The sequence below is a fragment of the Paramisgurnus dabryanus genome, chromosome 11 (genome assembly GCF_030506205.2).
Source record: "Paramisgurnus dabryanus chromosome 11, PD_genome_1.1, whole genome shotgun sequence".
In the NCBI taxonomy this organism is placed as follows: Eukaryota; Metazoa; Chordata; class Actinopteri; order Cypriniformes; family Cobitidae; genus Paramisgurnus; species Paramisgurnus dabryanus.
The window spans coordinates 1,813,924-1,831,640 of NC_133347.1; the positions used below are offsets into that span (position 1 = coordinate 1,813,924).

Here is a 17,717-nt window from a genome sequence, read left to right on the forward strand (position 1 = left end):
ACCTTTGAAGATTCAAATCACTTCTGTAATGAAGAATATAGTGCATGCAGAAATAAACGTGTGTAGCCAGGCCCAGATTAACACAGTGTAGTGCCCCAGGGTCACCACATTTGAAGTGCACCCCCCCCCCCAAAAAAAACCTTTAGTCATTTAGGGCTTCAGACTAACTTTTTTGTTATTACTGTAGGAGCCCTGTAGCCCCTGACTAAAAATTTTAGGAGCGCCACCAGAAAATTTAGGGCACGCCTTCAGTGCAATTATTTATATTTTCCCAAAATAACTGCATAACTGAAAAATTACTAAAGTATTACTATTATTACTAAATAGACTTAACTTTATGCAGTTGCTGCACACGGCATTGTGCATAATTGATGAAACATTCAGAATAGGAAGCATAATACCCTTAACTAATTCTAGGCATAAGATACATACATATAATACCATAAGTTATATCCAGATGGCAATACATCCTTTATATTATATACACATGTATCCTTTACACGTTTCTCGTCTTCTATCCAGTTTTTCTCAACTGGGCACTGATGTAGACCTTTATTCTCATCTATAATGTTTTTGGTATTAATGTAGGCTAAAAGTTCTCACACTATTTTTATCTCTCATCTCTGCAATGTCTTATTTTAAACCTGCGTGGGGGCATTTTCTCGCGGTTCTGAGTGAGATTTGACCCATCGGTAGGTTTAACTGAGCGCACAGTGACATAAAACATTGCGTATTGCAAATGAGCGGTTAAAACCCGATCGCGCATTCCCTATTTTTGTCACCGCTTCCCGCACATGCGCGAGTACTTATAAAAAACATTTTGGTCTCAGGCTGGAGCCTTTGGTGCCCGCACTATTTCCTGGTGCCCCAGGGCACTCGCCCAATCCCATCTAGGTTCATATGAGCGCTAGAGACTCCTGATGACAAACACAGTACTTAAACCCCATTCACACAGCACTGTGGTCCCAGAACATTTCCGTAAAATTGTCAGAGAGGCTTCTGTGTGAACACAAACACGTCCCGTAAATGTTCTGGGATCTCTTCCGTAAAGAGGACCTACAGTAGTAACATTGCCGTAACATTCACAGAAAGCATTCTGTGTGAACAAGACACGTTTAGGCATGCTGTAGTGAGGACGCGTGACATCGCATCAAGAAGTCATGGTTCGGATTTTTAACACAGGGATTTAAACACAGTCCAACATTCATGACGAGAAATGTCTGCAAACTGTACTGAAGCAGAGATTAGGAAGCCCCTCACTATCAGCGCTGAAGCTGAGATCATTCACCAGCATGACAAAACAAAGCATCACACGCTCATTATGCACACGCATGCTCTCTCCAGAGAGAAATTGGAGATAATTAGCAAACTTCAGATGCTGTAGAAAAAACCTATAAGTCATGTGTCTTTACGTGATCTTTACGCTATGTGTTTGAATGCATGCACAGATTCCAGAAAATCATTGGAAGTGTGAATGAACCAAAAATCTAACAATCCCAGACACATTTTCTGTGTATTTTCTTTAATCTCTTTGTGAAAAGTGCTTTATTGGATGTAATAATAGATGTGTATTATTTACCATGAGCTCACACTCATCTCATAAGTAGTTTACAGTAAAAGTGTTGCTCTTGTGTAAACCCTCTTGTGTCTCATTGTATTTGATCCGCAGGTGTATTAAAAAAGTGTTTATTTATAAAGGTCTGACCTTATTTCATTTTACTGACATCTCGCTGTTAACCTGTAAGTCAGAAATGTTAAGTGAGAGTTTTCAAACAAGCAAAGGTTCTGATAAAGTAAATCTAGCGGCTCATACTAGGGCACGTTGAGTCTGAGAAATGAAAGTTATTAAAAAGACATGACAGTAATACAACAGCCGTTTCAATAACCGGGTCAAACAATGTGGAGATTAAATGTATTTTTCATTGGATCTGACTCTGTTTTATTGTGCTTTTCTTTATGAGACTAACATTCGTTTATAGTGCCTTCGCTTTGGTTTGATCAAAATCAAGAGTCGTTTATTTGAAGGACTCGAGTATAAATCTTTTTAAACCGTCTAATAGAAGTAAAAGACAATAATGCCAAATACAATAAAAATGAAGAAGTAAATTGATTTGCCTTTGTAAAAATTTGGCTTTGGTTTTATTCAGCCCTTCATTGATTAATTTGTGTAATTTAATGAAATGTTCTTGTCCAGAAATACTTGAGGTGAACTTGTAGTATCAAAACAGTAAAAGCTTGTGGCTATCAAAAAGATGGCTTTCATTTCATTCTGTTAATGATGTTTTTGATAAATATTTGCATTTGCATAAAATATTGCAAAAACACTTATATTTTTCTATATTTGCAAGTGTAGATAGAGATTTATTTATTCACTTAATTCATTTATTTATTCATTCTATACATTGTAGTATTAGTGAGGATTGATTGTGAATTGAAAGTATTTAAACACTAGAGAACGGAGGATTAGTTAAAAATATTGTAATGCCGCTGGTCGTGTCAGTGCCTTCATGGAAACGCACCTAAGTCACATTTGTTTGTTGTTGTTTTTTTGTGAATTCTGAAAAGATTAAATTCACAGTTTGATGTAAACCCAGCTTATGATGGTAAAGATGAGAGTAAAATTATATCAGTTAAGATGAAGTGAATGTGCTGAAGGATCTGTGCTAATGTTAAACAGTTATTTTATCCTAGTCAATGATTAAAGTCCTCATGAGCAGATCTGTGTGGGTCTTGATTTTAACCCTGTAATGTTAAACATGTCTGTCATGAATATATGAATGCTTTATTTTTCATAAATTATTGTTAGTTCTGCGATGACCTTCATCTCTTTCAGAAATATTTGTATAGATTGTGTTGTTTTTGTCGTGAAGCAGGTTATACGCATTCAGTCTTTTGTGTTGGATTAGTCGGATACATGAAATACTTTGACCTGTGCCGTACGCTCCATCTACTACAATATATACTTTTAATGATATTTTAATGGCTGTTTTTAGAGGTTCACACAGTGAAAATCATCATTTTTGTACAGAAGCTCAGATATTGATGTCTCACAGAAGAAATAAAATCCTGTGAGTCTGAAATGAGAGTCTTTACTGTAATATTATTAATAATGAAAAGTGACTGGCTGTGATATTTAGTAAAGATAAGAAAACCAGACACAAAGGTGGTGGGTTGTGACTGAGGTCGTGGCCCATGAGGGTTTGGAGATCACATTTACATGAGCACCCCGAGCGGCGGCTGTCGTCTGCTGATATGATATTAATGAAGAAACCTTTTAGGGACTTCAATCCTCTTTTGTTAGATTTTTCTAGACTGTATAATGATCTTTATGTTTATTGTGAATTTACAGAGAGACCTTTAGAAACACTGGTATGATGTTTTATTCAAATATATTTAAAGTAGTTTCATATCAAGGTCAAGTTTGTGTGTTTTAACACCACTTGATTTAAATGCTGGCCGCTTGGCTCTCTGTTTTTAATGGTTAATGTTTATTCAGACGCTGTTATTCTGCTTTTGTTGAATATATATACAGTATTTTTATAAGAGAGAGTAACTCTCCAGAATGACAATACTGTGTGCTGTGTTTCTGTTAATTGATAAATATTCCCTATGGCATCATTAAAGGGTCGCGTGTGACACACGGACAGACTAATGAGATGCAAACACTGAGTGAAAGGGATTCTGGGATTGACGGGCACTTTTAATGGTGTGAAATGTTGTTTTGTGTGTTTATGAATGCAGTTATATTACTAACAGACTCTTCATTCCTTCAGTTTTCAGTACTTCTCACTTGAGTCTGTTTTGCGTTATGATGGTATATTACAGAATAAAATGACAGACGTTTTTTCTATTCTGTGTATTCCATGGAATGTAAATAAGTGGGTGTGGCCAACTTGCCACTCCTGGATCTTAGACTGAGTATGATCGTGAACCATTGCAGGTCTCTTTTTCTCCTTCTCTCTCTCTCTCTCTCACTCGTTTTCTCTGTGCTCGTGCGGTCTGGTCTCTCTAAGTGCGCCCAAGGTGCTGTGCCGCCAGATAAGCTAAGCACTTCCTGCACATAACGCTGTTAATAGTGGTAAAGTTTTCTGAACTTTAAACAAGTGAAGACAAAACTTGCATTTATATCAGTGCGCAGCTGGAGCGGTGTAGTTTGATGCGCTGTTTGCTCATAGTACAAAAAAATCAAATTGGATCAAAAAGACGAGAAAGAGACGCAACGGTTAAGGTGCAAGTCTAAAAAAAGTAAAGTGCAAAAAAGACCTCCTCAAAACAGACTCAATGACCATCACCTCATAGCAGCTCATATTTATAATCTCCATATATTAACAACTCATACAGGTATTTTCATTGTCTGGTTATGGATATTTATTAGGGCTGCAAGTAGCAATTATTTTCATAATCCATTAATCAGGCATTTATATTTTCGATTAACCTACTAATCAGATAAAAACATAACTATTTCTCAATTAGATATTTCACTTATTATAGTTAAATAAGGCAAGAAAATGAATGTATTCACCGGTAGAAGTGTACTTTTAAAAGCAAAGTCCACACACTACTACAGTGTTTTACTAATATAATCTTTTTGATTTTAATATTTTAATCCTTAAATAAAACGTTTGTGCCGCTTTTAATTCGTAAAACATCTTTTAAATGTCAAAATAATAATAATCTAAACGAATTGAGTCTTCAAGAGTGTGCTGGTGAGGAAATTTAACCCCAGATTAATAAACTCATTTTAATCTTCAGCTTTAGACCCTGATGAGTATTAACTTTATTTGTTATTAACAAGTAATAAATAATCCTTTATGATACGAAAGTGATATGCATGCATTGTTACAGTAATACAAACTTATATTTTTTCCTTACTTTAAAACAGATGATTAGTTTGTGGTTCAATACTTTTTTTATAAAAACCCAACAACAACTAAACAAATGCAAACTCACTTACATTAAAGGGCGAAATAGTTTCCATATTCATACTTGTTCGGTTTACATGCCTATTTTTAATGCATCAATACAAAATACAGTGCATACTATATCTGCTATAGCCAATAAAATATCTGATTTTAAAACTAGATTCAGTCTATCAAGAATTAATCTTTAGTTATCTTTAGAGCATTTTCACTTTAACTTTAACTTATTATATTTTTAAAACTGTAACTGTGGTGGTGAGAATTTAACTAAAAGCTAGTTAGTTCGAAAACAATATAAAGTGAAGCTGGAAAACATACTGTATGTACCTTGATTTATACTGTTACCATGAAATAAAATGACTCTTTGTGTGAAATGGATTTTTGGTGTATAGCCGAGCTCAGAGCGTCTCAGTGATGTGTAAATGAGAGCGTGTTCACTGCAGGTATTAAACGTCTCATGACTCGAGCACAACATACACTTGTTTTACTCTTAAATGAGAATCTGATGAGCTCAGTCTGGAAAGTTTCTCCTGTATCGGTCCAGACGACTCCAGCGGCTCATTAGAAGTTTCCATAAGATTCCCTCATCAGTCTTATTTTGACTTTGGCTTGTTCAGCATGAAAACATTCACGTCTCTCCCGGTGTCCCACGAGTAGATGGACGAGTCCACAATTAGTCTGATTGATCACCTCAGCAGCGACCTGCACGCACACCATTCAATTCATCTCATTGATAAAGAGCCCGGAATGAGACGCTGTGGACTCGTGCGTCGACCCGTCTCCGTGCACATCCTCGTCCTTATTTATTTTTACATCCCATAATGCCTTTCTTCATGGTGGGTGGCTGTCATCATCAGATCAGCACATTTGTCATTGTGTTGTGCACTTACATTTGTAGGTGAAAATTGGCTGTTAGAATTGACTAAATAAACTAATGAAGATCCATTGTGTCTGCCGTCTTATTGTAAACGACTCTTCTGGGGTTATACATGTCATTTATTTCTGCATGGACGGCAGAAGTCTTGTAAAAGCTCATATGAACAGATTTGATCTCTGTGGTCTTTATGGTTGATAACTCTTCACATTGTTATTTATTGTTATTCAATATTGGGTGTTTGTGTAAAGTCAGCTGGTTTTTTATATTTCATTATTCAAGCTACAGCTTACAATCTAACAAAGTCTGGTTACATGTACATTACATTGAGGACTTTACTTTGGATGCTTGTGGTCTCTGTTCAGTTTATCATCAGTCAGACATTAAGAAGTTACATGTTGTGTACATTATATGTTGTATTTTAGTCTGATTTAAGACAAGATGTTTTATGTCTGTTTTGGTGGATTTCATTTGCTTTGTTTTTACTAAAGTATTGATAAAATAATTGAGGTAAAAGATGAAATGAAAATGATACAGTTGTTTACACTCAAAAAAATGCTGGGTTCTTTTCAACCCAACATTGCATCCAAAAGGAACGAGCCCAGCCTGCTGTGTTTATAGAAAGTTATACAGAAAATGTTTTTATTTGACCTAACAATGGGTTAAAACAAACTAGCATGTTGGGTTGAATATAACCCAGCATTTTTTGGAGTGTATATAGCTCAGTTGGTACAGTATTACACTAGCAGTGTAAATGTGAAATGTAAATATAATTGTAGTCCAGCAATGATGGTTTGTGTAAGTCTGTCCTTTAGTAAAATTGAAAATAGATTTGTGTGCATGTGGCCAAAGCTCTTGCTGATTTTATTTTAGCTGCTTTGTGAAAAGACCTATATAAATTCATCTTACTAATGTTTTGCATATAAAACTATTCTAGAACTTTGCATTATTTACATATAAAGCTGTTTAATTTAACTCTTTTGCACATAACTATATGGAGAAATTCTTCATAATCGGATGAATATTTCAATTGGTTTTATTTTTATCCAATTTGGTGTGTTTCTTACATTTTTTTTTTATTATTTTATTGTTTTGTAGTCAGACTTTTTAATTAAATTAATGAAACAAAAAAATCTAATATTAATGAGGGATATATATATTATATTATTTTGTACACAAAACCTTTTATTCTTCAAATGATTAGTCATGACTTAAAGGTAGGGTAACTGATTTGATCCTGAAACATTTTTAGTAATGCTGGTTAAAAGTCTCCTCACCTTCTGATAGCAATCACTGTGTTAAGTTGTTTAAATGTATTTGTAAAAATTTATGTCATCTGTGAAAGGCGTAGCACCAAAAAATGTTCAACAAATCATAGATTTCGGTCCGAACGGACGTTTCCTTTTATGTCCCTCATACGTAAGCGTAATTTGAATTCCCACCGCGCAGCGAGTCCACGCAGATACCATACGTCATCGGCGCGGTCACGTGCGCTCTGTCTGTAAACAGCGAGAACAGCAAACAACCTACACAGGAGCAACAAAACTAAAGACATCTTTTATAACAACAACAGCAAAAACTGCCTGGATCAGCAAGAGCAAAAATCCAAATTAACATCTGTAACTTTACTGCTTTACCGCGAGATGCAAACAGCTACATGAGGCAAAGGGTCTGAAAGGGTCGTTGCACTGTTTATTTTGGTAAGGTAGGTACGCGATATGTTTGTATTGAGATGGATTCAGATATTCTACTTTGATGAAACGTTGTGTTGCTTATGAAATTTGTGTTCGTTTTCCGGATTAGCATAACGATATAGTTACTACGTCTACACAATCGAACGTGTGCTTAAACTAATTCTGATGTAAACCAGTTGTTTATGTTGGTTATTTTGGAAGTGTTATTCACTTTGTACTGCAAAGTTTTCTCACTGGTGAATGAGACATGAGATGTGACCGTCTGATCTGTGCGTGTTCATGTGTTTGGAAAGAGGCGTGACTTTGGATGGCGATTTGACTTTGGGGGTGGGATCGGGATTTCAATGCTAGGCGGCTACCGTTAGCATTTTTCAAAATGTGTTACCCTACCTTTAATGTTTTTTGAAATATTTTTTAAGTAATTTTTTCTTCCAGTTTTTGGCCAATGGCAGTCAGAATTTTCAGTATCAATTTCAGCCCAGATATTTTTGTTTGGTGCATCACATTTATGCCAATTTGGCAATTTTCTGCCTGTTCTCATTGCTATAATTTAAAATAATTATAATTGCTCCTGAAAAATAATGCAAAACATCTTAATGGTCCTAAAACACAAACATCTAATTTAATATTTTGTCTATGATATTATATGAGGGGTTAAATATGACCTGGACATGTTTTTATGAGATTCATTTCAAGTCGGACACTTACTGCATCATCATGGTTTAAAACTAATGAGCTGGAAATGATAGCATATGGATTTTTACTAGTTTATACCAGGGAATGCTGTATTCTGATTGGCTGAGAAATGTTCCGTGGGTATGCATTAATTTCTGAAAACCGCACAACTAACTTGTCAAATGTCTTAAAAATAGACCAGACCACTGAGACATCAGAATAAAAGACAGATTCTCCTGTTATCCAGAATGGAGAGAGAGAGAGGTGTGTGTTTGAGATTCAGCTTCTGTAGTCTTAAGATGAATGAAGACGTGGTGTAATTCTTCACAGCAGGTTCTTCATCTTGCTCTTGTTCCTCTCTGGATGACCTTTAAGATAGCAGGTAGCATAAAGTCATGTGTGCGCACTACAATACAGTATATACACCTCAACTTGGTCCAAGGTCAACTTGGACACTTCTTGGAGGAGTTAGATGTACTTCTGTCTTCATTCCCTGAGGATGGTACTCCTTTAGTAGTACTTGGTGACTTCAATATCCACCTGGAGAAACCACAGGCAGCTGACTTCAACACCCTGACTGCGTCGTTTGACCTCAAGCGAGTCCCTACTTTACCAACACACAGGTCTGGTAATCTTTTAGATCTTATCTACACACGCTGTTGTTCCACCTACCACACTCAGGTCACCCCACTTCACACATCTGATCACTTCCTAATTACTCTCGACCTCGACCTGACTCCCCCTGTCGCTACATAGGATCCCCCATTGGTCACGTTCAGGCGCAACCTGCGCACGCTCTCTCCCTCCCGCTTATCCTCTGCGATTGTTTCCACGCTGCCCGCTCCCAGCCAACTCTCTCTGTTAGATACTGACAATGCCACTGACACACTTTGTTCCACTCTTACATCCTGCTTAGACACATTATGCCCTCTGACATCTGGACCGGCCCGGGTCACACCTTCTGCTCCTTGGCTAACTGAGGTTCTCCGTGAGCATCGCTCCACACTCAGGGCTACAGAGAGGAAGTGGCGCAGATCGAATGATCCTTCTGATCTCTGCCTCTATCAGTCTCTTCTTGCCTCCTTCTCCAAGGATGTCTCCTCTGCAAAGACCCTATACTACCGTTCAAAGATTAACAACTCACCTGACTCTCACACTCTCTTCAAGACCTTCTCTACCCTTCTTTGTCCCCCTGCCCCTCCACCTTCGTCCGACCTAACGGCTGATGATTTTGCTTCCTTCTTTGTGAAGAAAACGAAAACTATTAGCAGTCAGTTCTCCGAGCCGCCGCTTCTTGCGCATTCTCAAATCCCTGAGACATGCTCCCTTCCCTCCTTCTCTCTCCTATCCGAAGCAGATGTTTCCAAGGTCTTGGCTTCTAATCATCCTACTACGTGCCCGCTGGATCCCATACCCACCCATCTCCTCCAGGCCATCTCTCCGTCTGTTATCCCTGCTCTCACTCACATTATCAATTCATCCCTTTCCACTGGCACCTTCCCTGTAGCATTTAAAGAGGCCCGGATAACCCCGTTGCTGAAGAAACCCACTCTCAATCCTGCTATGCTAGAGAACTACAGACCCGTTTCTCTTCTTCCCTTCATTTCCAAGACTCTTGAACGCATTGTGTTCAACCAGCTCTCCACTTTCTTCACACAAAATAACCTCCTGGATAGCAATCAGTCTGGATTCAAAAGTGGTCACTCCACTGAGACTGCGCTGCTATCAGTCATTGAGGCCCTAAGGCAGGCAAGGGCAGCCTCCAAATCATCTGTGCTGATCTTACTGGATCTATCTGCAGCTTTTGACACCGTCAATCACCGCATCCTCCTGTCGACTCTCATGTCTATGGGTGTCACTGACACAGCGCTTTTATGGTTCAAGTCGTACCTCTCAGATAGGTCATTTCGGGTATCCTGGAGAGGTGACGTCTCCGAACCCCAACGTCTAGATACCGGGGTCCCTCAAGGCCCTGTGCTTGGACCGCTGCTCTTTTCGATATACATGACATCCCTGGGCTCTGTCATTCGGAAACATGGCCTTTCCTACCACTGCTATGCAGACGACACTCAACTCCACTTGTCGTTCCACCCTGATGATCCTACGGTTTCTGCCCGCATCTCGGCATGCCTGAGGGACATCTCACTCTGGATGAAGGATCACCATCTCCAGCTTAACCTTGCGAAGACAGAACTGCTTGTCATATCATCCGAACCAAAGATTCAGCACAACTTTTCCATTCAGCTAGGTTCCTCGACCATCACGCCTTCCAAGACGGCCAAAAACCTGGGAGTGGTCATTGATGATCGGCTTAGCTTCACGGAGCATGTTGCCAGCACCGCTCGCTCTTGTAGATTCATCCTCTACAATATTAGGAAAATTAGACCTTTCCTAGATGAGCATGCTACGCAGGTCCTGGTCCAAGCTCTTGTCCTGTCCAGGCTGGACTACTGCAATGCGCTACTGGCAGGACTTCCAGCCTGCACGACCAAACCCTTACAGATGATTCAGAACGCAGCGGCAAGAGTGGTCTTCAATGAGCCAAAGAGGGCGCACGTCACTCCTCTCTTTGTCAAGTTACACTGGCTTCCTATAGCAGCCCGCATCAAATTTAAGGCTCTGCTCCTGGCCTTTAAAACCACCACTGGGTCAGCACCCCCTTACCTTCGCTTGCTTATAGAGCCTTATGTACCCTCTCGATCACTGCGCTCTGCCACCGAGCGACGACTTGTGGTACCATCTCAAAAAGGGAAGAAAACACTAACGCGTACCTTCTCAGGAACTGTCCCACAACTGTGGAATGATCTGCCGGTCGTGACACGATCAGCTGACACTGTAGCTGTCTTTAAGACTCGGCTAAAAACCCATCTCTTCCACCATTACCTAACTTCCTAATTACAGATTTACTATCTTTATTTAGTTACCCTTCTCTTTATCTCTTTCTCTATCTACCTTCCTCTTTATCTAAAAAAAAAAAAAAAAAACAAAAAAAAAAACTACTAACATACCCTTGGCTATGTATATTGTGTTGGACTTGATGAGACTATTTCCAGTGCACTTATGTATTGCTGTCTTATGTTGCCATAATTGCTTCTATTGTTTACCTCACTTGTAAGTCGCTTTGGACAAAAGCGTCTGCTAAATGACTAAATGTAAATGTAAATGTAAATACACCTGCTGAAAGAAGATTCATGTTTATAATCCGCCTCTGTTTTTCCCATCATACCTCACAGAGCTCAACAAAAATGACAGGGATGACTCTGTGCTAAATAATCCTGTCATCTCAATAACTGTTTAAACAGAACTGATGTTATTTGAGGTGCTTAACCTTTGACCCTGTGACCGAGAGAACCGGCTGTGCTTCTTTTGTTGATTTCATTTGTTCAGCCATTAGTTACATGAGTTTAGTTTTAACCTCACAGATTTGATTAGCAGGTTACTTGAAGCTTCTGTTTTTTAAGAAATTAAAAGAAATGCACTTTGACATGAGGTCAGATGTCAAAGGTCAAAATAAAGACAGAATCGATCAAATATCCTCACCAACAGTAAAAAAGACATGTTATATAAGTTTATTATAATAATAGCATAAAGTCTTCATGAATTCAGCCATATTCACTCGTTCATGTTTGTGTTTATGTCATTTATGAATGCTCATCAAGATATAATCATTTTAAATGTACAACAGTGTGTGCAGGGCTTATAGTAGCTGTAGATGATGATGATGATGATGATGATGATGATGATGATGATGTCATAGGTGTTATGTACTGAAAATGCATCATTTATATTGACCAATCAGCATTCAGAACTAGTAAATGGTATAACCACTGATCTATATCATGACATCACAATTGTAAAGCCACCATGCCACCATATTGCTATGCCCAAACATTGTCCTTAGCATGTTCATAGTTATTTATTTAAAGTTGTACATTTAACGTTTTAAACAGTGAGTTACTATACATTTATCTTCATTACTTTAGTGAATATATCAGATCAGCGCACAGACTGCAGCATATGTTTTACATTTTTACATTGTACATTAATGCATTTGGCAGACCCTTTTTTTCCGATGCTACTTAAAGTGCATTGTAAGGTAAGGTATACATCAGTATCTGTGTTCCCTGGGGTCGAACCCATTACCTTTTGTGCTGCTAACACAATGATCTACCACTGAGCTATAGACGGTTTCAGCAGTAACAACATAAACAAATGACTTCCACAAAGAATCAATAACAACAGAGTCATTTTAGAGTAGTTTATTTCTAAGAAATGTTACGAGTTAACGTTACTGTGTAAAATGTGTACTATATTATATGTAGTCTTAACTACAGATCAGCTGCCAACTTAACTACAGATCGGAAGCCCATGTCTGGTATTATTAATGGCAAGTGTGCTCATTGTGAAAGCTTAATAAATAACCATGCAATCATTTGCTGGTTTTGTATTTGTGATGGGTTTTTTTTATATTCAAAGCTTTGAAAGAAGATACAAAAAGGCATTTATAACTATGAGAATTACAAAACAAGACTGAGATTTACACACAAAGACTAAATTAACATTCATCTTCAGTACATAACAAGTAAAAAAAAAGAAAACATAAATAAAAAGAAAATTTGTGATATGTTATACAGTATTGTTTTTGTTCATACAGTAAAATGCACTAACATTGTTAACGGCGTATATTTTGAAAGAGTTAACGTCTTAAACCATGTTTAAATTAACGTTTGATTCAGCAATATAAAAACAACCCCTAATTTCAATGCTGCTGTGGGTATAAAAAGACATATAATATAACTTATTTAGAGAAATAATGCTGACCGTGTATGCTCTTAATGTCAAAAAACGTATTTACACATCTGTGTCTTTACAACACAATACAGGAGACACACTCAACTTGAGGGTTTCTATAAATCCATTATCCCACCCGATTAAAACATCATAAACATTACAAATAGCATCAGAAGTAACAATTTATTTATGTACACATTAGGGCTTGGTATTGGCAAGGGCCTCACGATACGGTACATATCACGATACATGGGTCATAATGTATCACGGTACGAAACGGTGCCATGCGCTGCATGTAACAATACATTGCAATACTTTTTCTTTTTTTCATATCAAAACTGCAAAAAATAGAGCTAACTGTTTTTTTTTTATAGCCAAAGTGCTTCCACACATCGACTTTGAAAATCTGCAGGTGTTTTTAAATTTACTGCCATTTTCTCACTCCCTCTTACTTCTTTATAAGAGCGCATGATTTAAATGAGATGTTTCTGCAGATGATCCTGTTGATAAACTTGTGGTTTGGTTGTTGATATGAAGTGAATGAATGAATGAAGGTTGAGTTGATGATGTGTGAATGCTGCTAATGTCAACACAAACACAAAAAATCTGTTGCTGTTTCTCCTCTCGTCTTGTTAAGGTCAGATCGCGTTGAACAATTTGAATGTGTTTGTTTGTTTGTTTGTTTAGTTTTTACAAGACGTGATTCTCAAAAAAAAAAAAAAATGATGAAACTCTGTGTGATCTAGAAAGGCTTTTTTGCCTTTCTCAGCATGTTTGCAGTCTGTTGAGCAGCGTTCTGCTTTGAGATCTTGTGTTATTTGTACAATAAGAAATGTATGTTCTGTTGATCTCTGTTGTAATAAATTGGATAGCACACACAGAGGTCACATCACATCTCTCTGTGACTGTGTAGTGCACACTGTATACTGCTTACTACTCTTAAAAGTAAACAAATGAAACAGTCAGCATTATTCCAGCGTCAATCTTTTAAACCATAGTGTGTTACAGAGGGTTCCCACGGGTCATGGGATTTCTGGAATATTATGGAATTTTAAAAGGTCTTTTTCAGACATTGAAAGTATTTTTGTCAAAGTCATAGAATATCAAGGATTTTTTTGTTACTTTAAATTCTAGTTTTTGTTTATCAAAATGTAATCCATTTTTTAACTTGTGACATAAGGAACACCATTTCTGGGGTCCAAGCCTCCGCTGACTACAATTTAAACAGTTGTTTATTCATTTCATGCATTTAAGATACATTTTAATAAACTCACGGACACGGTGATTCAGGCCCACGGCATCTCCGACATAAGTCATGGAAATTCAGATTTTTAGTCTGTGAAAGTCAGGGAATTTGACTCTGAGTGGGAACCCTGCGTTACGGTTTCAGTTGAGATATTTCATGATGTGTTTGAGCTGTCATATATTGTGGTTATTAATGAGTTATGTTTCTGCCTCATCAGATGTTTTAATTGCTTGTCTCTCTTTGTGGTTTCTGTCCTCAGGTGACAGATAAATCTGTGCAGGCGTTTGCTGAGAACTGTCCTGAGCTTCGCTTCGTTGGTTTCATGGGCTGTTCAGTGACATCACAGGGTGTCATCCACCTGACCCGGGTAAGACATACACCACCACCCTTATTTACTCTACATCTCCCCATCGTTGGAGTGTCTCTTTCATAACGTAGACGCTCTAAAATCCATCCGAAAAAGAAGTTATTTTTGCCTTCACTTTTAAATCTCATTAATGTGTAATGAGGTGAATCATGAAACGCTGGAGATCCAACACACCCTGCTGTTTGTAGATTAGCATGCTAATGAGACACCGGCACTACAGACACAAACTACTGGAATTGCCTGTATGGAAATTATAATTGAAGGATATCATTTTTGGTTATTTTTTTACATCAGACATTGTGTTTTATTTAAAACATGTCTTTCATATTACTGTTTATAGTTAGTTAATTTTTAAGATATTAACCCTCTGTTAACTACAATACTGCACAGTTTACACCCAATACTGCCTGATTCTCTTTAATATCTGACCCTGATCATAAAACCAGTCATAAGGATCTATTTCTTGAAATTGAGATTTATACATCTGAAAGCTGATTTGATTGATGTATGGTTTGTTAGGATTGGACAATATTTGAGGGTGTAACAAAATCTAAATATTAAGAAAATCACCTTTTAAAGTTGTCCATATATATATATATATTTAAGGTGACAGAATTTTACTGGAAAGATTTAATGCAAGTGTATAACTTAACTTCTTACACTGCAAAAAAAAAATGTTTTCAGTACAAATATAAAAACATTCTTAAATCAAGGTGCATTTTGTATAATGAGTATAATGACCTAAGAAAAACATAACATTTAACTGAATTTGTGCTTAAAACAATCAAATAAATCTGCAAATGAGGAAAAACATATTTTAAGTATTAAGTGTTTAAGAAAAAAAGTAAACTTCTTTCAAGATTTTTTTCTTACTCCATTGGCAGATTATTATTTTTTGCTCAAATTTGCTTAAATTTGATATTTCTTGTCTAAAAACTAGACTTATTTTCTTATAAAAACAATGCATCTTGATTTAAGAATTTTTACATATTTGTAATGAAAACAAGACAAAAATATGAAGTAAAAAATTCATTTTGTTGCTGTGTAATTCTTAAAATATTTTTAAAATGAGTAGTAAATGCGCTAAATGTGTCACTACATCCAGTTGAACTTAGCAAACCAGTTAGATGTAATTTGTTTTAAATGCAGAGCCAGGCGCGAGTGAAAACAAGTGATTTACGACACAGCTTGTGCTCGTCGGTCAAGTTTAAATGCCTCGTCCGTTTTAGGAGAAGCACCATTTTGTTTGACGTGCCGCACGGAGTGAGGCGTGAGTATTTAACAAGCATTGAGAGACACAGGCTGTGCGGATGCATCAGTTTAAAGCCCTCATCTGTTTAGGAGAAGCCCAGTTTTGGTTGACATGCCGCATGGAGACTGGCGCGAGTATTGAGTTTGTTAGACTGTCACAGAGTCATGTCTTTGTCGTAGACTCCTTGCATTTCTTATATTCCAGCCCTCTTTGCTAATCGTAACGTTTTACATCACGATTTGATTTCGAATAATCGCTCAGCCCTAAAGAAAGTGTTTTACAAGTAGACTGAATTACATGCATTTTGCAGACAAATGATTCAAAAGTAGCCGCAGTTGAAAAGAATCAATCTCACAGATCAAACATTCAAGAATGCCATACATTTGAAATTCAACTGCTGTAAATCAATATTCATACACAGTAGTAATGATATTTAATATCACTGATCTATATAGACACACAGTGATTCACTGTAGAAAGTTTTAGGGGAAGCATTATAACCGTTACTGCTAAATCTCATTTCTCCAGCAGCGAGAGGAGGGGGTAAAGATATCATTACATTATACAATTCACCTGCTGCCATCCACAGGCACAATAGTTATTCAAATGAAGTCCCAGCACTACCTCGCTCTCCGCGGACACGCATTTCCATTTCACTTTTGCTTCAGAGCTCCGAATGTGAAATTAGTGGCTTCTCCAGCAGAGGGACCGTTTGACTCAGATCATCAAAGCTTCAGGCTTCTCTCAGGTGTGAATTATATTTATAAAAACCCTAAAGAGAAGTCTTCATCAAATAAATCAATCAGCATGCACAGATAGAGACAGATAGTGTGCAGAATGCCTGATTATACATCACACCGCTTCTGACTCTCTTCGTTTTTGACCTTTATCAAACTGATCCTGGCCCAGTCTGTACTGTAATATGATAAAGTTGTTTTGTGTCTGTTTTCCCACGGTTGACTCCACTGTCATTGAGTACGTTTACATGCACAGCATAAGAGGATAACTCAAAAATCTGCTTATTATAGAAACTGTTTTTATGGGCTTACATGCAAATCAAAACACCGGCAATGCAGAAAACTGCATTTATATGGGATTTGAAGTCTCTGGTTGTAGTACATTAGCGCTGACTCACCGTTTGCAGAATAAAAGTTTTGGTTTATATAATAAATTTGGGTGTATACATGCATGTACATAATTAAAGGAACAGTATGTAAGAAATTTATATCAATTAATCATTAAATGGCCCTGAAATGTCACTAGACATTAAGAAATAATTTTCATTTCAAATACTTATATCACTGACAACAGTGGTATAACCAGGATATTATCATTGAAAAAGTGGAGTTGCAGCCCTCAACTGATGTTTATGTTGTCGTTTTGTATATTGGCCACCAGCTGTGTGATTGCAGTACCAGCTTTAGCCACATGTTTTGTGATTGGAATACCAGTTTTGGCCACAATCCTACATACTGTTCCTTTAAGAAACATTTGCATGTGTATATACATGTTTATACTATAATTTAACATATTAGCATATATTAGACGAGTAGATTATAAAAACATGACTAAACATGACCCAGTAGCACCTTGTATTTAATCCAACCAGCTGTTCCTTTAACTACTGCTAAAATCCTGATTTATAAACGCGACATCACCTGACAAAAGAGGAGGCACGCTGATGGCATCCAGTGTTAATTCTGTGTGCATGGCCACAAATAAATGAATATATGAGAAACACTGTATCTCTTCTCATGTCTGAAAAACCTCATCGATGTTTATCTTTTACATGCAGAGACATGCGTACATAAAAAAAACTGCGAGAAAGATGATTAAGATGTTGACATGCAACGCAAAATACAGAAATACCTCTGCCGATCTGTCTTTGCTGATAGTTCG

General features: G+C 37.2%; 1 protein-coding gene across 2 annotated transcripts in view; it reads left to right on the forward strand.

Moving 5' to 3' along the window:
• Window positions 1–17,717, forward strand: part of fbxl17 (F-box and leucine-rich repeat protein 17) — a 162,545-nt gene that overhangs the window by 49,541 nt on the left and 95,287 nt on the right. For both annotated transcript variants that reach the window (XM_073816192.1, XM_073816193.1), the window contains exon 6: window positions 14,459–14,566. In XM_073816192.1, coding sequence (XP_073672293.1) covers window positions 14,459–14,566 — 108 coding nt within the window. The remainder of the gene's footprint in view (window positions 1–14,458; window positions 14,567–17,717) is intronic.